We start from the raw sequence: 25194 nt of genomic DNA on the forward strand, positions 1-25194 counted from the left end.
TTACTTGCCCTTTGCTGTAGTGTGATTGCATGAGCACTGACTCTCCATAGTGAAAGGTTAGTGGGAAGTATAAGTTTGGGAAAGGGTCAAAGAAAGAGCCAACAAACCCAACAGTAAACCACTGGAAAGAAAGAGCAGAGAACTATTAGACTTTCTCGACACAAAGTGAAGAGTAATAAAGCACAGAATTGGCACGGCACCTGGGGGTCCTGGCCTGGCTTCACCGTCTTTCACATTCTACCTCGTGCCCTCTCTCATGGCTGGCATTCCCTCACCTTGGGGGATTTCCTCAGCTGTGTTGCTACAGCTGGCACAGGCTTGGCAGCGGCACCTCTTTATTCTCACCTCATCATCCACCCCATAAAACCACCATGTCGGGTTCAAATCTTTGGCTGTCTCGGGTGTGTCATGGATAACTCGTTAGACTTTCTCTTGATTATTTCCGAGTGAACGCCTCTTGTGCTCATCACGTTTTCTTCTCCACTTTCAGATTTCGCACTGTTGGTCATCTTCACGTTCAGCACTTGGGGCTCTAGAGAGCGGTTGACCTCCCTCACCTGCCTGCCCACTTTCCCTCTGTCTTCCATTCAGAGAGATTCATAAATATTATTGCTGGAGACTGCTTCAAAATTTACTGACAGCCTGAGCAATTGTGGCAACTGTTTCCTGTAAGTCAATCGGTGAACTGCGCTTGTGTTTGAGTTTACTTCAAAGTGCAATTCTCATGAATCATGACATAAATTACATATAAATTTACATAGACAACACTCATTATTATTATTGTTATTATTATTATTATTATTATTGGTTCTGTTTTTTGTTATGTATAGGTAATATCAGTTCAGACAGATTTTCATTTAGTACCCTCTGTTGGTCTCCCTATTGCTCACTCATCATCCAATCCTTCTCCTTCCCTTCATCTTATTCTCTTATCTCGTGGTTCGATGTCTGTCACTGACTGCTCTATCTGCTCTGGGTTACAAAGGGATTTTACCAGTCAGATAATCCATCTATCTTCATCTTCCATGCTCTCTGTGAATATACACCGCTGCTTTAATGGCTTTACTCTGAAAGATACCAACAGCTCCAAAAAGCTCTCAGAGCGACATTTCACTGGAAGCCATGATTCCCTTGCTCATTTTAAAGTGAAGGAGACTTTTTTATTTCTCTGTATTTAGCCAGGAAAAAAGCTTGCTGAAGAGCGTAGTTTTATAAAAAGGTGTTCCTTTTAGTTATGTGATCACACTCTACTCACTGGTTATGCTAAAGAACTAAATCTGAAGGTGGAGACCAAATCTTGTGCCAGAAATGGGCAATTGTCTTCCACAGTTTTCATTTTTTAGATGACTTAAGGAATATAATGAGTGCCAGAATCAGATGTAAATAATCACGTTTAATGACAGTCACATTCCTGTTTCTTATCCAAAAATAGGAGAATGCATATATGGTATAAACTCTTTATTAAGTACATTGCTAGTACTCATTTGCACCCCATTTTGCCTTTCTTATTGCTTTTATGTGGGCGATCGTGGCTCAAGAGTTGGGAGCTCACCTTGCAATCGGAACATTGCCGGTTCGAGCCCCGGCTTGGACAGTCTCGGTCGTTGACACTTCACCTGTTGCCTACTGGTGGTGGTCAGAGGGCCCAGTGGCGCCAGTGTCCGGCAGCCTCGCCTCTGTCAGTGCGCCCCAGGGTGGCGGTGGCTACAACGTAGCTTGCCATCACCAGTGTGTGAATGTGCGTGAATGGGTGGATGACTGGATGTGTAAAGCGCTTTGGGGTCCTTAGGGACTAGTAAAAGCGCTATACAAATACAGGCCAATTACCATTTTATTCTTTGTGGCAAAGATTTAGCCAGTTTCTAGAAATGTTGTGCCTTGTTGACATGAAAGCGTCAAACAGTTGCTGCACATTTGGAAGCTAAACATCCTCGATACAAATCTCCAGTTCCCAAGGTGCTTACTGAATTGAATTCTGGATGTCTTTTGTGTACAGTGAACTCATTGCTTTGGTCAAAACTAAAAATGGTTGTGCATGAAAGTGTTAGTAGATTAGCAATTTCAGAACTACTCAGACCAGTTCGTCTGGCACCAACAACCATGCTACGTTCAAAGTTACTTAAAACACCTTTCATCCCCAGTTTGAACTGAGCAGGTTGTCTTGACCATGTCTTCCTGCCTAAATGCATTGAGTTGATACCTTGTGATTGGCTAACTAATCCAAAAATATGCACACGAAAAGGTGTACCTAACAAAGTGACTTGTGAGTGTAAACTTCTGCTACACTCCCCTCTTGTTTTGCTGCCCTTATGTGTTTGAGTGCGTTTCTGATCCGGGAATGTGAATGTATATGTTAGCTGTGCATAACCCATACATCATTACATATAACATTATTTATAAGGTCAGACTTCATTGCAATCAAATTAACGGTGAATAAAATTCCTTCACATTGACTTGTTTTCTCATCTAATCTATTTTCCACTCACACAAGCAAGTACTGTACGTGGGCAATACTTGCAATATTATTTATTAGATTTGAAGCTTTCTTTGCTTAGGGCAGTTGCTTTTTTAATAAAATATTTTAATTTTTTGTTGGTCACTAATTGGAACATTTGTCATCCAGATTTATTTGTGGACATTTATGTGTGGCCTGCCATGACTGTGTAGTGACCTACTGAATAAAACATTATCTGAATGTAACACACGAGTACTTTTCTGATCTTGTTGTGAGTACAACAATCATGACTGTAAGGGAATTCAGCTGTATAATAACAATAACAATCAATAACACTAGAAAATACTGTAACACAATCACACTACCCACTTTCTGCCATCTGTACTAATTAAATATAATTCCTCACATACAAGGTCTTAAATAATCAGGCCCCATCTTATCTTAATGACCTTGTAGTGCCATATCACCCTATTAGAGCACTTCGCTCTCACACTGCAGGCCTACTTGCTGTCCCTAGAGTATTTAAAAGTAGAATGGGAGGGAGAGCCTTCAATTTTCAGGCCCCTCTTCTGTGGATCCAGCTTCCAGTTTGGATTCAGGAGACAGACACTATCTCTACTTTTAAGATTAGGCTTAAAACTTTCCTTTTTGCTAAAGCATATACTTAGGGCTGGACCAGGTGACCCTGAATCCTCCCTTAGTTATGCTGCAATAGACGTAGGCTGCCAGGGGGATTCCCATGATGCATTGAGTTTTTCCTTTTCAGTCACCTTTCTCACTCACTATGTGTTAAGACCTCTCTGCATTGAATCGTACCTGCTATTAATCTCTGTCTCTCTTCCACAGCATGTCTTTCATCCTGTCTTCCTTCTCTCACCCCAACCGGTCGCAGCAGATGGCCCCGCCCCTCCCTGAGCCTGGTTCTGCCGGAGGTTTCTTCCTGTTAAAAGGGAGTTTTTCCTTCCCACTGTCGCCAAAGTGCTTGCTTATAGGGGGTCATATGATTGTTGGGTTTTCTCTGTATCTATTATTGTAGGATCTACTGTACAATATAAAGCGCATTGCATTAAGGCGACTATTGTTGTGATTTGGTGCTATATAAATAAAATTGAATTGAATTGAATTGAATTAATTCTTAAATTAATCCTTTAGCAGCCCTTTTATTTCCACAACAAGAGTCTGTTTGATGTAAAATTCTGTGTAGCAGTTGAAATGACATGGGACAAAGTGGTTCACCTATATAACAACTGTTTAAACCTAACTGTCCATGTAATTCTAGAGGTGCCAGTTGGGTGTTTGTCTTCTTTATACTAAAGTTCAAAGCAAATGAACAGTGGCAACAGCTTTTTCTCAGGTAACAGAAAAAATTGGGGGCTTTGCGCAGTGTCTGTCAGTTTGCTTGTGTCGCTTTTGCGCCATCTGTCCTTTTCTCAACTCTACTTTGCTTCTTCCTTCCCACCCACAAATCAGAAATGCAATCAAGCTGGCTCCAACAAGGACCCTCGAATCACCACTAGCAGCTAAAAAAGCTCACGGTATATTTAACCTCTGTACCCATCAGCAGCCACTTGAAAAACACTCCCTTGCCTGCCTGTGCACGCACACACACACAGTTTTACTATGCTCTCATTACTATACTCAAGCACAATATACCATGTGAGTGTCTTTGTTTGTGGACTGTACTTGTTTTAGTTTGTAACTAAATTTGCGTATGTGTGTGTGTTTGTGTCACTACTGAGTGGTGAGGCACTCTCTGATTAGCACCCATTTGTTTTCAGATGCTCGAAGAACAAAATAAGAGGCAGCGCTGACAAGAGGACAGACACGGCAGGATTAAAATACACACGCATGTCAAAATACAGTTTGAGACAGTTCAAACATACTTTTCTGTCAAGCTGTCAAATTACAAAAAAACAAAAACGATTGAGAGAAACTGAGAGGCACATTTAGGACAAAGACGCCTCAGGAGGAATGAATGCGTTGCAGAGAAAGAAGGTCCAGGAATAGAGGAAGAAAAATGAAAGAAGAAAAGAAAGAGCAAAGACAGGCAGAGCTGTAAGGCTTTGTGAAACACGGTTTGGGCCCTGGATTGACAGTCACTGCAAACATCAACACTGCAAATGACAGGGTACACCAGCAAAAAGGCACCCATTCAAACACTCGCACAAACCTCTGGCACTGTTAGCAGAACTCTGGATAGCCTTTGTTAAAATCACCTAAACCCTCAAGAAGGAATAAAAAAAGGCAGCATATTTCATTTGGCTGTCAAACATTTTGGAACCCTGCAAAGCGCCAAAGGATAGAAGGGGTTTGTGCAAAAAAAAAAAAAGTAGCAGTGTGTAAAACTAAAAACATAAAAGACTTAGTAAAGACCGGGCTATGTGAAAGTCAAACACTTGCATGAACGAAAAATAGAACGGGTAGCTTACGTCAAATGACTACGATCACTTTGCACGCATGTGGATGAAGTTGATTTTTGGCAATTTTGGCAATTTTTGACTCTGTAATATAGTTAGAAAATACAATTTCAATCTTGCAGCTTGCAGTCATTTATAGTCCTCGTGCAACATGGGTTGCCCCACACAGGTGTTTTCACTTGTGCCTGATTAGACCACTTCTCAGGAATGTGGGGGCATGTATATATTGACTGACATCTCCCTCGAGCTGCAGCTGTCTGGACAACTTACTGTACATCTTTGTTTGCTGCAACTGGTCAGACTATTTTTGGTGATATAATTAACGGGGTAGCTGTGCTTCAACCAGAGCAGAGGTTTAATTAGCTGGAATGACTGACTGCATCTATTTAGCATTCAGAACTGTGCAACTGTGTCAGTCTGTCCAATACAGGTTTTTCATCTTCTTGGGTGCAGGTACACGTATTGCACTAGAACTGAAAAATCGTGGAGTTATAATATAACAGTAACTTGCAGGAAAATGTAATTAACTACCCATTAGCCAGTGTATTCCAAGTGTTTATGACTGGTTAGTTAGGTGTGCATCATAGGTAGAATAGGTCTTGTAAGACCATGCTAAACAACCATAAACATTGGTAAACCTTGGTTAATTGTACAACAAACATTCCTGTACATGCAACTAGTATTCCACCCCCCTAACTTCCAAATATTTATATGAACATATATGAAACTATAATAGTAACTGTTAGTAACTGTTAGAGTTAACTATCCTGATTTTCACAGGTGACTATCCTGTTTTTTCCATGTAGCAACTTCATTATATTATTATGACATACTATTTTTTTTTCTGTGGACCTCCAGCACTGCGTAGAGTAAGCCCACATACTGTTTCATACTTATTAACTGTACACCTGTCTTGAAGAGATTTTTTATCTTTCTGATAATGCTAATCATGCTCTGTTCTCTTTTAATCCCTCTGTATTATCTTGCACTTGCTTTAATATTCTTATCTGTATCCTCTGTATTTCAGCTGCAACAACAACCCAATTTCCCTTCAGGGCTCATTAAATCTTCATCTACTTTGTCTCATTCACAGAAAGGCTAGAAAGACATTGTCTGTCAATGCTGAAATCATTAATGAACATGTTTCTGTTGTTATCTGGCTTCAAAAACACAGAGCACACACACAACAGCAGCCAATTGGGTGCTATTATGAACACTGTCTCTTTCCAGAGTTAAGAAATAAAGGTTTCAGAGACAATATCAGCCATAAACACATGATGCATACCAGATTTAAGACAACTGTAGAAGTGTAACACACACACTGGCTGAGGGTTTCTGTAAGTGCTGAACAGAGACTCAAAGAGGAAACAAGAGCAAAGGATATCTACTCTTCTTTGAATGCTCCTCCTCTGTGACAGAATTAAGTCTCTTTCCATTTCCACCTGAACCGCTCGGCCCCTTAAATCTCTTGTTTCTGTGTGTCTGACAGTAAGAAATATGTCAAGTCTACTTCACACTATTTTACAGCACAGAAAGGTCCAAATTAAAACAATAGGTGGTTTTATGGTAACCTACTGAAAGTTCTCCATGCTCCCCAATTTGCCTTTTTGTGCGGATAAGTCAGTAAGTACAGTAAGACTCAGTGGAGTAAGAGTCATTAGGGAAGTCTCAAGTCTTTGTGTCATATTTTTTATTTTTTGGTTTCCTTTACTTTCTGTCACTGTCATATATTTTTCTAGACGCCTGTCTGCCCTCATCACTCTCTTTTGTGTGTTTTTGCATCATTATGTGGAACTTTTTTGAGCCTCCTGCCAATCGTTATCTCACATTCGCTCTGTACTCACTCTCCAAAATCACTCGATTTCCATTTTAGTTTTATTATTTCAGTCATTTTGCCACGTTTAACTTAGTCTTTTTTTCCTTCTATCCTTATGAATGAAATGCTGCCATCTGGATTTATGTAGTTTTGTTTCTTCGCTGGCACATACCATAATGCAGGAATAAATTTAAATGTTTTTTTTATTACGTTTGTATATGTCAATAATGAAGGTGGTCATTTTTCTCTGTTTTTATTTATCAATACATTGCTGTCCACCATCTAAATTCTCTCACCTTTTGTTGTATTTTTCTGTCTCCGTATCTTTACTCTTCCACTTCCTTACTTTAACTCCCCCCTTCATGCTCTCCCTCTGATCATTTTTCACATTTCAGATTGTGGCCGTGTTGACGGGTGCTGAAAACATCGACTTGCTTTGATGTTTGATGTTTGCTGCTTGTGTAAGTTTGTCTCGCTCAGCCTAGGGTTTGAAGGTAATAAGAGGTATGAGATATGAGTGTGAGTGGGGAGCAAGGCAGCGGGTACAGAAAAAAAAGCAGAAAAAAAACCCTTTTCCTTCGGGGATTTGCAGGTTTGCAAAACTTGGACAATGAAAAAAATTGATGCAATGGCATTTTTTAAAAATTATTATCCAATATGTATTATTATTATGAAAAATGCTAGCCAGAGCTCAACTAATACTTCCAAAGTGTAGTCTACTGGCCAAAACTGTTATCGGACTAAAACAATAAGTCAAGCAAATAAACATTAAATAGCATAACAGTAAATAAATGAATGAGTTTTATGCTTCTAAAGAGTCATCAAAAATAAAAGGTACAAAGTACAGAAAAAAATCAAAGACTGGAATCTGAGTATGTTTTTGATATTTGTTGGATCTGTTTTGTTTTGTAGTGATATACATAAGCACGTCATATACATTGTACCATTTACTTTATGAGCTCTCAGGATTAGCTCATTGGGTCTTTATATATGTTATCAGGGATGGAAAAACAGTCATGCCATCTAATCTCGTCACATCTCTAAGTTGTCAGAGGTGTGGATTATATCATCACCAAGTCAGTACAGATGATGAAAGAAGACGTTAAAGCGCTGATTCAAATCCAATCGTGCCATACCACGAGATCTATGAGCTGTCAGGGTTATGGACTATATGACAAAGATGTCTAAATGGCGTTGGAGAGAGAGAAATGGAGAGAGCGATGGTGCCAATCCAATCTTGTCATATCTACAAACTGTCAAGTGTGGGTTATGCTCTATGACAACCATATCAGTCACATCAATATTATGGAGGTGAGGCGAGAAAGAGGATTATATGATAACTTTGTTGATAATGGAGGCAAAGAGACAAAAGCAAGGGTCCTGTTTGCTACTGCATTCATGCAGGCTACATGCTGTACCCAAACTGGCAGTAAACATCTAACACATTAGACACTCAGCTTTGGGGAAACACAGCTTGATAATCAACAGGGGTTACATAGAAAATGAATGTACAGTAGATACACATTTGTAGGTTTACAATATTTTAAATATTTAAACTTATTTTTGAGGTTTAAATAGTTAAATGAGGTTCGAGGTTAATTCAAATATTCTTAAAAACATTTGATAATTTTAAGAACGTCTTTTCTCATATCTGAGCAAAGTGAAACCAACCATTTTTTCAACATTTCAGACTAAATTATTGACACTACTGACTCATTGCTTAGAGACCCGGCACACAGAATGCACTTGCCTTGACACAGCCCTGTAGTTGGTGGAGTTTTCAGCTTTTTTATGGGCTAAATAAAACGCAGTGGTAATATCCTCATGACATTTTTTTCACTTTTATTGTCCATTTTCCTTTCATGTTTTTTTCACAGTGAGATCTATTGCCACTGCTCAATGGAGATTACAAAAATACTTCAGAACATCTAAGTGGCTTGCTGTAATAGTTTTATGTTGCATCAGGGCCTGCAACTAGCATCTCAGCTAGCCTGCTTTGATCTAATAACCTACTGATGAAATTCATATGAAGATGTTTTGGTAGCATCTTCTTCACATGCTTTCAGATCTGATATTACTCTTACAGATGTAGTTCAATATGATGTCATGTTTGATGACATTTTTTAGGACAATCCTAAAAAATGATCCAGATATTTCAACATAAAGTAATCGTCCATCCATGTTTAACCACAGGTGTTTAATAAATGTAAAGAAAAAAAAGATCTTCACAGATCTACACTTGAAAAATGCTTGGAAACAGTGATATTTTTAAAGTGTCAACATTAATGTGCAAAGGTTTGAGCAACCCCTCATTTTTTTACATTTTGTTTGCATTTTGCTTCCATGGAGTCAGACTTCCTTGTATTTTTTAAATTGGTCTTGAGCAACAGGTCTCCAGACTTCCTGAGGACTTTTTTCTTTGGACATTGACTGCTCGTTCACGTATTTTTAGTTGAGTCATCGTACCTGACCCTTATCAGAGGAATGTTTTGTTGGTAGTTTGTTTGTTAAACCAATTGTTTAAGCACAAAAAAGCACCTAAATCAAGTGATGAGCCAGCATTACGTCTAAAAATAACAAACATCTGAGCACAGATTTTAAATGGTATCTTTAGACACTTTGTGTGTGGCAGCTTGGTGCACAAACACATAATCTGTCCCCATCTCTTTAATTGAATCTATGAAAAATACCAAAGATAACACATTTTCACAGATATAAAATACCCTAAGAGCTATTAGCTAAGAAACTTGTTGTATCATGGAATGGTTTGAAGTGTGTCCACAGAAAATTTAGGAAACCCAAAAAAAGGACAAAAAATGTAAGGCCTAAAAAGTTATCTACAACAGATGAGCAGTAGACGAAAACCATATCTTTAGACCTCACACAGGATGTATTTATACACCTCATCTATTTTATATTTACCCAATGTTTAAGAAGTCCCATTTACCACTAATAAAAGTAATTTAACAGGGATAGCTTTGCCCTGAAAGAGCAAGATACTGATATTGTATTATAGTCATCTGGGCAGAAGCATTAAAAGACTTAACAAAATGAAAAAAATGAGACAGACAAAGAGCTTGACAGACAATTTGTTCTTGTCCTGGCTTATCAGATCTGGAGCTATCAGGGCAAAGTGTGCAGCTGATAAGTCTATGATGAGGATGGCTTATAGGCCATGATGGATATCACCAGTGACAACCACCACCCACAAGGATAGATGAGACAGATAACTGACATAAGACATACATACTAAGAGCAAGATGTCTGGCATAGCCTTCATGCCCATTCACTTGTATCAGATCTTCAGTACAAGATCTTACTGTGGTGAGCAGAGGCAGTGGCTGACAGACCTATTATTCCACCAAACTGACATGTCAGAGGCAGAGAATTATTGGAGGGAGAGATGATGATGATATATTGGGGCAATAATTGACATGACTATAAGATAATAAATGATGGTGAGAGAAATAAGAAGGGGTATGTTATATGACTATTGGTTACAATATGATAATTATATAGTAATTAATTAGAGAGGGGAAATGGCAAGGAGCAAAACAGAGAGATGTACTTTCCTGTAATAATATTAATGGCTGTTACAGTAAGTCATTATTTTTTATTGGCTAGCAGGGACACAAAAACATATTCTGCTTTGTCAAACCTGGTTTCCATTTCAAATCCTCACAATCTGACAGCATTATTTCTCCACAGTAATATTAGAATCTACATCAAAGTGACACAGAATAAAGTGAATATAAGTAAAATTCTGTCACTGTTGTATATTTTCTCAATAAAAGACCATGATTTATAAGTTTCCAGCTCTACAACATAGTCACAGAACAGAAAATGTGTTTCAGTCTGTGTTGGATATTAACATATTTAAGATTATGGATTAAGGTTTGAAAGAGAAAAATAATGCCCTTACTGGCTTTTAAAATAATTTGCATAGCTTTGAATTTTAATGCTGCATTGCTAATAGAGTTTTTGATAAACAGTCTTGTCAGTCAAAGAAGTAAATTTGGCAACAAGAAGAAGGTGACTCAAGTTATACGCAGAGAACTGTAAGAGAGAGAAAGTGTGAAAAAGAGCATGTGGGAAAGCAGGCGTGTTAGAAAGTGAGACAGTGGGCGAGATAAAGAGAGCAAAAGGGCAGAACTGTGTGAGAGAACGAGATGGATAGACATGCAGTCTGATTGCCATTTGGCGTTTGACAAGTAGAAAGCGACCCAGCTGAGGTCACGTCACGATATGTCTACTGACTCTGCCAACTCAGAAGGACAGAAGGCGAGATGAAGATATAGAGAAAAAGAAAACATTACCACAAATTCCTATGCAAACGGGAGACTAATAAAGTGTTTATCCTACAACTTTAAAAGTAATGTCTGTACAATTAAACACTGTAGTTCTTGGTAACCCAAGACCTCCGAAATCCCAGTAAAAACAATTACTTGATCAGGTAATAAACCACTACAACATCTACAGAATCCTGGAAGTATCTACCATTGATTTTTTTGTTTGTTTGTTTGTTTGTTTTTTACTATATACAACAATTACTTAATGTTAGAGATATGTGAAATTTATTTATTCTTAAAATGAAAAACTGTCCTTTAAAATGACTGATAGTGGGCTCCTTACAAAAAATAAGTATCGCTACATTTGTGTAATTCAGAAACGTCATAGGAACTCTAACTTTTTTTGTTTCTGTACCAAAATAAGACACAAATAAAAGAGAGTCATTTCCTGTTCTAATGAATGCAGAAATATGAAAATAAATTATAATCCAGAATAAGTATATTTTTCTGCTACATACATGATGCTTTCCGTCCTGTTATAAAAATGTAGCAAATGGCAATCATTCCCTATTTATTATAAAATCACGTAATATTAGACATGATTTTTATGTTTGATTTTATCAACCTAATGTTAACTACAACTGACCAAGACTAGAACTGATTTGATTTAATTGAATTTTAATTGGTTGTGATGCAAAAATCAAAACCATAACCACAATAATAATTATAATGGGTCTCATTATAGAGACATCATATAAAAATGTAAGTTTTGTTTTAAATACAATAGAGAGAGACATATGTAGAATCTTACCAGTAGGTAGGGCAGGATCCATGGTGGGTTTTTCCCAGGAGTTGACTTGTTCCCAGGTAAAACCATTGGTTCCCAGAGAAACGCTGTATCCACAGCTGCTATACGACTCCTCAAATGTACAGCCACCTACAAAGAAATAGAAAAAGATCCATGCATTTATAAATGACGTTAATATTGGAATTGGGAAGTTATACTGTATTGTACAGACCAATTCACTGAAGCAGTGGTTGAACCTCAGTCAAAGACGGAAATGTAGTGTGTAAACACAAAACAACCTTAATTGTTATAATTGTTACAGTTTTAGCGTTGAGTTGGTAACAGCTGATAGTTGTAGCAAGTCAATTTGCCCAAAATTAAAAGTCTTTCAACCGTAGAAAGCAGCAAGCCTTAAGCAATTACTGTCAAAATGCAAAAAAGTAAGATCAAGCGCTGCATCCATTTACTAAAAAAGGCATGAGATGAATCATTATTTTGCATTATTTTAACAAAGAAGGCTTTAAAATGAATGCAGTTTCAACCCCATATTCTGGGAACTTGTATAGAGATAGTTAAAGAGTGGAAAGAGGTTATAAAACAATCATGTAATAGCTAATGGTGACCATAAACAGAGTTAACAGTAGGGTCTGATCTAATGAAAATCTTAATAGTCGAAACTTCTTCCTATTTATATGACGACAAATACGGTCTTTATAAGCTCCCTTGGTACTGTTAACAATATAATACCAATTAAGTTAACAGCATGAATTGAAAGTGCCAGTGCAGACAGACACTGTCACAGTTTATCAGGGAAGTGAAGAGAACAGGGGGAGTGAGAAAGAAAGAAAACAGACTTTATGAGAGAGGATGCAAGAGAGAGTGCGAGAGTGAGTGAGGGGCACATGAAGAGAAAGCTCTGTGTGTCAACATGATTAAGTCACAGTGTCTCATCATTATTTCATGGCCCAGCTAAGACACATTTTCCACTGCATTAGCCTTCTCTTTTAGCCTCAAGCACTGCATACACACACATCTGCAACAGACTCCCTTAATTAGACATATGCTTTGACGCACAGCCGTTTTAATTTGTTTTGAAGTATTTGAAATTGGAGAACGTCATCGCTTTATTCACGAAATCATTTAATGCTTACTTTTTTTGTCTGCCTCTTTGTCCCAGTCATCCACCGAGGAAATAAATGCCAGTTTAAACTTCATCAAACATGTTTTTAGATTCCAACAAGGCCAAATCAAGATGGCTTATGATGCTTTGTAGACTATTGGCAGCATTTAACTGCCAAATCCTTCTGTAGTGTTGTAGCATAGCTGTTGTGATGAGAGCTTAAACTGTACATCACCCACTGGCTTGTGAAGTCTTATCTTGAAGCTCGCTTTGAAGTGAGCATTTTGGTCCAGACATGACAAATAAGGGGACATCTGACTAGGAAACTGCATGTTTATGTTGTAGGTAGACCTGGCCTAAAGCTTGCACTGCTTTGAATAAAAAAAATGACCTTAAACTAGAAAATAAACTCATCTGCAGAGTGTTTACTGAGACTACAGTGAGCTAGGCTGTTCTCCTTTAGATGCCTATGCTTTCTTACCTTTTTATTGTAACCTGATGATTTGCTTACAAATCATCACGAAATTGCCGCGAATCATCACCTGTTATATATTGCAAATAATTCAGGTTTAAGGGGCTTTGCATTGGCTTCATTTTTCAAACCTGGATGCTACATCCATCTTTTATATACAGTCTGAGGGTAATGCTGACGTGTTAAGCAAGTGCCCATTTTCTTAAAAAGACTAAGAAACCATGGCTGAGTCACACCTCATGATGTGGCTCTGCCTTTTCTCATCACTACAGAGTTGGTGTGGAGAATTAAGGCTTGTTACAAGCTATGAGGCAGGTGAGACTTCCACAATCCTGCTATTGAGGATATAGGCTATAGAGAGCTGGAGCACTGTTTACTCTTAAAACATGCACAGGTTTAAAATACACAGCAGCTTGCATATCCATATATCCATATATTGATATCTTTAATACACACCCTCTGAATAGTGTCTAAAATATATGATATGGTTTTGATTATGCTTCTTCAAGCAAGCCTTACATCAACTGGGAAATGAATTTGAAAAACATGGGAAAGAAATTCATCCATCTGCATTCCGTTTGAAAAAAATAACCTCCAGCAAAGGGTGAAAACTAGGAAAACACTATTTTTCTCACAGATATGAAAATAACTGTTATAAATTAATCAATACAGAGATAATTAGCCTTTATCGCCCCCTCGTTGTTCAGTGATCTCATTAGAAATGAAAAGAAATCAAAGTGAACTCATTAGAACAGAGGGATAAACAGGCAAAGGGGGGCTGTGGGGTATCTATCAATATTCAATATCAGAACTGCAATTTTAAGGACCACAATCAGGGCTCGAGAGAGAGAGAGAGAATTGGCTCACAGCAGTAGCCAGACATTCAGTATGTGTGTGTCAATGCCCCTGATCTAGTTTTGAAATTCAGCACGACTCCTCCCCTCTCTGCACACAAACATAATCACATGTTCTCAGTCATAAAATGCATTTCCATAATGAAAACATAACACTGCTACTCGAGTGTGATCTGAAGCATAGGCGTGTGTGTGTTCTTGTGTGAAAGTGGATGCGATGGTGAGAATGTGTTGTGGTGGGATGGTACGTGTATGGGCTCATGTATGTGTCATTGCTTTTATGCATCAGCCATTATTGTTGGGTCTGTGCATATGGTAACGTGCGAATTAGTGTGACACCAAAACAAGCGTAATCTCTTCATGTCTGAAGTTTAGCATTAATGTATGGGATATATAAGGATATATAATCAATTAATAATACTGCAGCCTGTGCATACATACACAGATAGAGATACACATGCACAGAGAACAATCACCCCATGTGATGCCTGTTATGTTTATTAATCAAAATTCCCTTAAAAATGGGTTTGTGATTCCCTTATTGTTTAAATTTGGCAGCACTGGTTTGCTCTGCTCTTTGCACTCTGTAATTTTCTGTTGTCAGCAAACATGTTTCCCTAAAACTGTCAGCTTCTATGTCATAGCACAATGCAAAACAACTTAGTTTCAATCATCTCGATTAAATAAACCACTTTTCTGAATTACAATAAAATGCATTTGGCAAACAGGAAAAGCATTCATGTTTCAATTACACTCTCATGAATAGTATAGCCTACACATGAAAGGTGGCTCATGTTGAAAACTGAGCTACTTGTACCCAACAATCTGCAGCTCTCTAAATGTATCTGCAAAAGCACAAGACTCCTCCTGTGGGTTTCCAGTAAACACTGGTGTATTGATGCATGCTGCTTTTAAAAGCGGGCTGATATAAAGTCATTGTTCTATCAAAGAGGTTTTTACAGTATTATAGCGCTATTACAGTATCATTTATTGTACCCAGACTCTACTCAGTATCTTATCTCATGGATTTTTGTTAGTGAGTCATAATAGTTCCCTTTCTCTGTGCTGTGCTGTTTACTTCACTGAGATTTTGTTCCTAGAAATAAAAATTAAAAAATTAAAAAGTGCATTTGAAAAAGCAACAACAACATTTCCTTCAGTGAAAAGCTCCAGGATAGAAAAAGGTTTTCCAGGTAGCTAGGGTTGTGCCGATGGATGATGATGTCAGGGACTGACGATAGCCAACTTTTAATGTAATTTCCCCATTGATAGATTAAATTAATGTCATTATTATGAAATGGGCATGCAATGGCTGTGTATGGAGCAGTTACAGTGACCCATCATCATCAAATCAGAGAAAACAGGAGATTGGTCCTAACTGCTGGATGGATGTTTTAAGCTAGAGCATAATGTGACAGTAAATTTGCAGAAAAAGTTCCGCTTTGTGTAAGAGCAGAATGTAAACAGCGAGGGGAGTGATGTGAAAAATTTTGCACAGATAAAGACAAACAAACTGGACAATAACTAAACAAAGAACCAGCAAACATTACAACTTATAAAAATGTTGTCTACCGTCCCTCAAAGGTGAGCACTGTAAAGTTCATAACTGCAACTTTGCATATATAACTCCTGTGACAGAATCTACTGATGCCAATGACTCTAAAAAAATATTTTATTGCAAAGTTTTCTGATTTTAAATGCTGATGTGACCGATTGGTCTTTAAGCAGATGGTATTTTGTCTTCAGTGCCAGAGCATCATTTGTCTTTCAGGCTGCTGTGGTTTAACCACAAAGAATGATCTCAGTCTTACTTTAGCCACTTAATTCCTCCCATCTAAGTGTTCTCTCATTTTTGGATGGTGTCACATTTATTTGCATGCTATACCTTGCTGGCAGCCAGTGAAAAATATTTAACCAAGAAAAAAAAATGAAGACCAACTCCAGCTCCTTGCAATCAAACCTGTGATTTTCTGGCAACAGAATTTGGAAACTGTTTTGCAAACTTTTTTTTCACTTGAGTAATTCCAGTTTTGCATTTAACAACTCCAATATCCCAATGAAAGCTTTAATTTTTTTCTTTTTTTCTTTTTTTTTACAACTCATCAGTGGCAGTTATTGTCAACAAATTAATAGGCCATGGAGAAATTACAAGGACTTATTGTTGTCACTGCAGTTGAGATGTAATTTGTTTGGCTGTCAACAAAACAGTCTCACCAAAGCTTAATAATCAAAATGATAATTACTTTTACACAGTGCTAAAGGTTTGCACAAATGAGGTTTAAAGAGACAAGTGTGAACACATTTCAAAAGGTAAAAGCAAATAGTGGAAACTCATAAATTTAGAACCTATTGAGAGATAGAACCCAGGTAACCTTTTTTCTGTTGTGTTAATCAGAACTATAGCATCGCTTCCTCCCCAAAGGTTTCAGTCTATTTCTAATGGGATTGTATTTTTAGGCCACAATTTATCAAAGAGTGAATATGGCCTGATTCATTTAAAATGTATTATCAACACAAGTGCACGATAGCATGTAATTACCCAAATGTAATATGTGCTGTCTAAGTATGCTGTAAAATGATACAATGTCACTTAACTATATTAATGAATATTCATGTTTTATAAGGAAGTAGGTTATTGAGGAAACATGCATGCAGAAGTGATTTCTCTGCTTGAGCTCATTTAGCCTTTTGGTTAGATTACATAGATCAAATCAACTCTATATCAACATAATAGATGCACACACACACACACACAGTCATTACGCAAGCACCCTAGCTTTCATCCACAAACGCTCGTAAACATGAGGATATAGCAAAGCAAATCCCCATAAGAGCAGCAAGAATAAGTTGGTGCCCTGAAAATATCCACTTACGCACACATGAACATATCTTCTAATGATAACACTTATTTAGACAGAATTCCCTGTCTTTCTTATGTTGAAATTTTCATTCCCCAGAGGCACCAATAGCAGCCATTAAAGCCTTTCATGTCAGCAAAAGCTAACGCAGTTCGACAGGACCCACGAAGCCACAAACCAAAGGAGGGCACCCAGAGGCGTCAGACTCTAAAGAGTCTGTTTACTGCTCACTTGGATAACATCATCTGATCCTGAGCATCACTGTATGTTCAAGTGTGTGTGCTGGAGCAAACCCAGGTCATGTTACTGTGTGTTCATATGCGAGTGGGTGTGTGCGGAGCAAAACATTTAGTAAACCAAAAGTGGATAGTAATGAACTACTATATGAAGCTAAACTTGATTATTTCCATTTCTCGGTACTTCGACACCATATCACTGGGAGATGTTGTACGCAAATTAAAATCTCAACAGTAACCTGAGGTGGCTACAGAAACTGAATGTAGTTTTGATCTAACTAAAAACTGTAAATGAATCATAAACATAACCCAGGAACAAGAAATCAAAGGACGTACTGTATAAACTGTATACACATATATTTAATATGGTTTTTATTTTGCCTTTCTAATTCCAGTTTGGTGTACTTCGTGTGTTTAGAGCTCACTTCACGTTTCCAGGCATGCAAGTATGCAACAGGAAAGTCTGAAAAACACAGGTATGTCTTAATATATGAGTGTGTATGCCTGTGCATGTGCCTGTGCGTTTCACTAAATAAAAGTGAGTGTACTTTACTCACGCACGCCCATCTCTTAGTTAGCTTGAATTAAATCCACTGTCAGCTAACATGCCAGGAGCTTTAAATATTCCCATTAAGTCATTTAAAACATATGCTATTATATGCTATTTGCTCCCATGGTCTCCTTTCACACACACACAAAGACACACACACACACCCCAAGGCAAACAAACTCACTGGCTATCTAAATGCCATTACTACAACCCGAATACGCTTGGATAATAAGAGAAAGGAGGCAGAGATTTGTTAGAGTAACACACAACTGGAACAGATGGATATGAAGTCTGTGTGTGTTCCACTTTGTAAGTGTGAGTGTGAGACAAAGTGTTTGGTGGTGGCAGAGGTGAAATAATTCTGTTCATGCAACCAAAACTTGATTTGAAGAAAAAAGCCAAAGTTGCAAAGTGAAACGTTTTGGGATTTTGCCCGAGTCACATCAGTGTTTTTGTCTGGAGACACGAGGGAATGGTAAGAGAAAAAGGATGTTTACTATAAACACGGGTGCTACTTTTACAAGTACTTTATTAAAAAGGGGTCAAGTAATTTAAAACACGGAGGATACTGGTATGTTTATATACAGTACCTCTGTGAATTGAAAAGCTTGGAGTTCCAAAGTCAGCCCAGTGAAAGAAGCAGTGAACCTAGTGAACCTATGCTAAATCCAATTTATTTGTAAAGAAGAAAAAAATTGAAACTTGTACCAAAATACTGGTAGACCAAAGGTAACAAGTTGTAGTTGATTCTGAAAGGTCTTTAGGAGGGATCTCCAATGTCTGTATGAGAGCAGAATGTAAGTGAAGAGGAAACAAGCACAGAGCCCTAAAACAAAAGGAGTGCAGGTGTTAAAGATATCATCTGGTAACACGCAAATGATAACAGGTACTGGTTTATGCAAAGTATTTCATGTAATTTTTTGTATTTTTTTATGTTTTGCATTCTTAAGTTGAGTGAAAGACCAAAAAATGAGTGTGTAAGTACATAAAGGGGTAAACAAATGAGCGAGTGAAATTTTTGTTAGTGTCTGCGTTACGTAGAACTAATGCCAACATAGGGGCTACGGAGATGCGCTTCGGTGCAGTCCTCCAAAAAGTCGACAGCGTGTAGCCTGACTGCGATGTCAGTGTCTGTAGCTACAATACTGACTGGTTGGAAATTGGCTTAAACTGGAAAGAGACAGACAGCTGAGCTAACAACATGAGCACAAGCAGTGCTGTGGTGAATTTTCCACCTTCTGTCTCCTCTGGGGCAGCGGCTAAGCTGAAGGACTGACAACAACAGAAATACAAACAAGCGTAACCCACAGACTGGTTGTTCTACATATTCTTGACACTGGCGCCAGATAATAATAGCATTTAAACATGGATCTGGAAACCTCTGCATAGCACAGATGCAGCACCTTGCCAGGTGCTTAAGCCAATTATTGAATACTCAAACCACTCTGTGGGAGCAGGGGACTCAGTGAATGACAGCAAATGATCGAGATCATGAGCAACGCATAAAAGAGTCAGGAAATGAATGAGGTACTTACAAACAGGCAAGTTAATAATTGAGGGGAAAGTAAATACGTGAATGAGCATGTTAACTGAGTAACTATAAATAATTGAATAAGGGAGTAAACATGTGAGTGTGTGAAGCTGTTTTCACAAATTAATTCTGGACGATATTGGGAGAATCAGGCTGAGACAATCAAACATCACACTAAGTACCGCTGACTGTCCAATCGAACTTTTCAGACATTTGCGTTCTCACATGCACATCAGTTGCATAATGGCTGCTGGGCAAGTGAGCCAATGAGCAAGCAGGCAACAGAGTAACTAAGTATCATATTGTGAGTAAAACAATGGTGAATGCTGAAGTGGGCAACGAGGGACAAATGGTAAATTTAGTAACTGAGTGAAGTTAACGAGTAGATCACTTAACAAACTAGTGAAAAGCAGATAAGTGAGAGGATTATCAACCGTTGTTGCTTTAAATCATACTTTCTTTTGAGTGTGTATGTGCATGTGTGTGCGTGTGTGTTAAAGTCTTAAAAGGAAGGAAGTGTTTCCTGATGGGCCTATAGTGACTTTAATTATCTGCAACATGAATCAATAAGAGACCTGCCTTATAACCTTTAGTTCTACATGAAAGAACACAGAAAGCAACATCGCCACCAATCTGTTTCACTGGCTATCACACACAACCACAGACGCACACTTCAAGCTTTATGGCCATACATGAAAAAAGGCCCTCACATAAAAGCCAGCGTGTACATGTACTGTGTGTTAGTACTGAACTGAATCAAATTCGGCTGGACAGAAGGGAAACTACAAAGTCAAAGTAGAGGCATCAGTGCATATAGAAGATTTTATTTACTACATTTATATACCCACAACCATATCCGCATTATCCACCCATACCCATTATTCCCATTTCATGACAGTTTGAAACAAGCAATCTAAATCAGATAACAAGAAGTTACCAAAATAAGTAGTTATTGGTCTCACACATACACATAAATTGTCTGATTTATGCTCTTTCTGAAGCTGCAGTAATTTTCTTCCATTTCCCAAAATACACTTTAACCTCACCCAAGTCAAGTAAACACAACACACACAGAGACATGTTTACAGCACAAACAAAATGGATATACACACTTGGAAATTGAGTTAACCCTGTCTGGCCCTTGACTGGCAACCAAAGTAGCCAGGTCTGTTCTCAGTTTAACATGGTTTGACCCAACAGATTAACAAGGCCTGTTTATTAGAAAGGAGGCCATCTGAGTCACCCAGGAGCTGAATTCTCTTAATCCCATTTGAGACAGAGCCATGGTGGTTTGTAGAAGCTAGGTAACCTTATTTTGGGATGGAATAAAAACCAAGGTATCTCTGTTTTGGGTTTAAAAATGGTCTAGGCTATTTAAGATCAAGCTAAAATAGGTTTAGTGGAATACTCAAATGTGTGGAATAGGGTATGAAATATGACTATTTTTGTCAAAGCCTCTGCGATTTCACAGACATGCTCAATGGTTCTTTTGATGCACCCGGTTGATGCAATAATCAGTTATGTATTGATACTTTTAAAGGACTCCTAGCCATCAAATTTAAAAGTACTACTGTAAGCATGATTTTTTTTTTAATATGCAGGGTTAGTATTATGAAAGAACCTATTTTAACCCCTTTTTCCTAAAGGTAACCAAGTACAGGACACTCACCCCCAGGCTCCCCATCAACACTCACCCAAAGCTCTCTCTGCATCCACTTTCTTACATGAATGTTGTCAGATACAGAGATTCTGGGTAGACTACCAACCACAAGCCTCAACACACCTCTGATATCTGACCAACATTTATTCTGAAGGGAAACGCTGGTTCCCCTTAAAGTTAGAGTATGAAATGTAAATTTCTTTTTAAAAAATGTCAACAATACTTCCATTTTTTTTTATTGACGCTCACTTGTGTACCACAAAATCAGCTTCACAGGAATTGCTTACAGAACAAGCTAATTCATTTGTTAAAAGAAATGTAGTTTTCTGTTTAGTTAGTTGCACATGTCAGACCTTGTTAACCAACAAATATTGACTATTTTAATAAGAAAAAATAATCTTCCGTTTAATAGCTAGTAAAAGATTAAATTGTATTTTAATCCTAGAATTTACATATATATGTGTGAATTGCTTTTGTAAAAGGAAGGGACAGGAAGAAACCCTTTTGGTGCATGCCTACAACAAGTTGGATATCTGGTATTAGTCATGGAGTGACAGGTCTAATGTTGTCTTTAGACTACTGATTTGAAAAGGACTTCAGTGGGACTTTAATGTGTTTGTTGCTGCTAGGAAACAAGATTGTGTGGAATTACATAAAGTACTGTAATGCCTACAGTATTTTTAGATCAAAGAAAAGAGGTTAAAAAAAGCAATGTTTATATGTTCCATATAAATGATAAACATATCTGATCTTGACTCATAACCCTCTCAGTAACCGTAGTGTAAAGAGGATCTGACAGTGCCAGGTATTAGCAGCCTTGTGAGTCACAGTCATAAATGTAATGATGAGCTTTCCACCGCTTTCCAATTGGTTGAATCACCATAAACAAAGCATTGCATCATTACTGTTAAACATCCAGTTGGTTTTGTCACAGCAGACATATGTGGGTTACTCAGCCACTTATGTCATACATGTGACATTGACATAACAGATTGTCAGAAACTTCTAAACTTTTAAAATTGTTAGACGATCTGAGTCACAAAATGAGTTATTTGGAGAAAAGACACACATACAGGAGATAATGGCACCCAGTGATAGTCACACTCACTCTCAGTGGAACCCAAAGCCTCTCAAAACCTCTCTATCCTCTCTCTCTGTCACACACACCTCCACAGGGGTACTGTAGATTTTGTGAAATTCCTGATGTGGTCCTGTTGCTATTAGCATGCTAATCCTGCTCTGGATTACAGTGCTGTCAGAGCGCTGCATTAATAAACCACTTCCACCTCCATCCTGTTCACTCTTAAACTCACTTTCATGGTTGCACAGGCACAAACGCGTATTCCTCTGCTCACAGAGTATGAAAACATACTACATTTTTTGCCATTATTGACACTCACTGTAAGCAAAAAAGTGCACACATGTGCACGATGTCTTTGTCACAAATATGCACTCGCAGCACGGAGGAGTTTTAATCCTAATACTCTCATTTACACTCTGTCATGTTTTTGGAGAGTTCTGATTCCACAGAGGAATTTAGAGCCACAGAGAGGAAGCGATTCTGAGTCATCACAATAAGCAGCACTTTGACAGGAGATATGAGAGTGCTGTAGGCAGTTTGTGAATATCCTGAAATCCTTATGGGGCATCAGAGTAGTAACTTTCAGATGTTTCTTTTTATTAAATAACAAGGTTTCAGAGTGAGGTTCACAAGTCATTTGACCAAGGGTCAGCGGTCACCCTGCCTGTCATCAGTGCACCTCCATCTGCGATTAGTTGTGTGCCTTTAGTAATGTCAATAGTTCAACAGCGTGGGGGCAAAATCTGTCATGCAGAATGGGTACTAATGCAGTTTTGATCATTTAAAAGTCGGCACTTGCCTTTACCCAAACTTTAAAGTTAACGAGACTGTACGGCTCCAACTGGCCCTTTCAAGGGCACACACAAACACAGGGCCATGAGGATAAGCCCTCATACACACACACTCATCTCTATCACACACAGAGAAAGAAGCAGGCCAACAGAAAGACTGATATCTGTGCACACACAAACACACACTCCTGAATCCAGCTCTGGAGACTCTCTCTCACACGCTCTCTGTGGTGCTCATTAGGAGAGGTAGCAGGTCCAGCCCTCCTCCTGGCAAAACTACAGGGTGGACCAACTCCCTCTCTGTCCTCCTCTCTTCTTCCTCTCCTCTTCTCCTGTCAACTTCAGTGTTCCTCTGCTACTCTTTCACTACTCTGTCACTTTCTTTTTCTCTCTCTGCATGTGTTTTTTTACTCTTCTTTTTACTCTCCTGTCATTTTTTACTTTTATATTGTATTTTGCCCACATTTTCTTTGATTTTTCTTCTTACTACTACACTCGCTTACTGTTTCATCATTCTCGTGGTTTCTCGACTGCCCCACTTACCCCTGTCCTACACCTCTCTTTTTTTAATGCCAACTCACCTCATCCTTTTCTTCCCTCGAGCAAGTTGTTTCTCTTATCTCATATTCATATTATTCTTTTATCCTAGACCTTAGTTTCACTGCCAACATTAGGGCTATCACTAAATCAGCTTTTTTGGCATCTCATAAATATAGTTTAACTGAGAGAATACGTGCCCCAGCAAGATCTACAGAAGCTCATTCATGCTGTATTTCTTGAGTTGACTACTGCAATGCTCTTTTTATTTGCCTCCATAAAAAGATCTTGATGCTGCTAGAATTTTAACAAAATCCAGGAAGACAAAGCCTATCAGCTCCCTGCAGTGGCTTCTAATAAAATACAGGATTCAATTTAAAATATTATTTACTCATTATAATTCGCTAAATGGCTTGTACCCAAAACATATATTGGAGAACTTGATGAATTAAGGCCTGATCGGATCTGAAATCTGATCAGTTAGTACTGTAGTAGAGAAATGTGAATCTAAAAAGTGTAAAAGGCATTTAGCTGCTATGCTGAACATAGTTGGACTAACCGCTGAGGACAGATCGTCTCCAACTTTAGTTTAGCAGTCAATTTCACAGCGGCTCCTGGTCACTTCCCAACCACTTACCAACTGGTTGGGAAATAGACATTCTTCTCCGGCGATCACTAGTTGACAGGTGATTGCCGACTGGTCTCTAGGACTGCATGGCTCAGGCTTCACCTGCATATATGTGCCTGGAAATTTAGATCTCACCAAAGCAATGTCTTACTATGTTCATTCAATATTTATGACACTTCTCAATGTGTTTTGTTACATCTTGATTAATTACTGAACTGTGAGCCTAAGCAGTCAGTAAATATTCATAATTCAGTGGATTTCCTGCTTATATTAGTAAAGCGTTCTTGGGGAGACTTGCCATATTTTGCTATGAACTTTTGTTGATGTTGGACACCAAAGCTATGAATGTGTCAGTTCAAGTAATATTAGCAGACTGAGATTTAGAAATATATGTCTTCCTAAACAGGAAGCAGACATTTTATACCCAACATGAAAGGATTTGACAAACTGTGACACATGTCTCTGACACAGTGAAAGACGTGTAAACAAAATAAATATGAAAAAAGCAATACTTGTATAACTAACTTGCTCTGATCACTCATTTTCAATGCGAATGCAGCCAGTCACACGGCGCTCGTGCTGCCACATATTTGAACTCGTGTTTATGCCGAAGAACGAGTTTAACTGCAAGCATATTCTCATTGAAGTTTGTCAGCTACAATTTTCTTTGGGAAACATGTAACATTTATGAGCCACAATCAAGTCACTCTTTCAGAATATCTAATGTAGAGTCGTCAATACAGAAACGGAAAAATGTCTTGATGACAACTAAATTGTGGGTGCAATTACAGTATTCAGAAACACATTGTAAAGAGCCATAGAGGATGAGTCTGCACCACTTCTTAGCAAATGATTAGAAAATTTTGTTGTTTGTCAAATCAAACAGTAGAAAGGGGAAGTGATGGAGACATTGTTTTTCCAGCTTTTCTTTCTTTTTTGAAATATAGATTGCGACTGTCTGAAAACAAGCTTTGGTTCGATGCTTTAAACTGTAAACAGGACTTTCTTATTGTTGCTGTGTGTTGCGTTTCTGCATTTTTTTTTTCATTTTATTTTAAAGCATCTCTTTCTATTTTGAATTCAGTTCAATTCATTTTTTTAAACTGGCACCA

At 38.1% G+C, this 25194-nt stretch overlaps 1 protein-coding gene across 4 annotated transcripts in view; it reads right to left on the reverse strand.

Annotated features, from left to right (window-relative positions):
• The window catches only part of ptprt (protein tyrosine phosphatase receptor type T), a 313011-nt gene that overhangs the window by 254088 nt on the left and 33729 nt on the right, over nucleotides 1–25194 (reverse strand). For all 4 annotated transcript variants that reach the window (XM_039612110.1, XM_039612109.1, XM_039612108.1 and 1 more), the window contains exon 2: nucleotides 11789–11914. In XM_039612110.1, the coding sequence (XP_039468044.1) occupies nucleotides 11789–11914 (126 nt within the window). The remainder of the gene's footprint in view (nucleotides 1–11788; nucleotides 11915–25194) is intronic.

This window comes from Oreochromis aureus, linkage group 5 (genome assembly GCF_013358895.1).
Source record: "Oreochromis aureus strain Israel breed Guangdong linkage group 5, ZZ_aureus, whole genome shotgun sequence".
Taxonomy (NCBI): domain Eukaryota; kingdom Metazoa; phylum Chordata; class Actinopteri; order Cichliformes; family Cichlidae; genus Oreochromis; species Oreochromis aureus.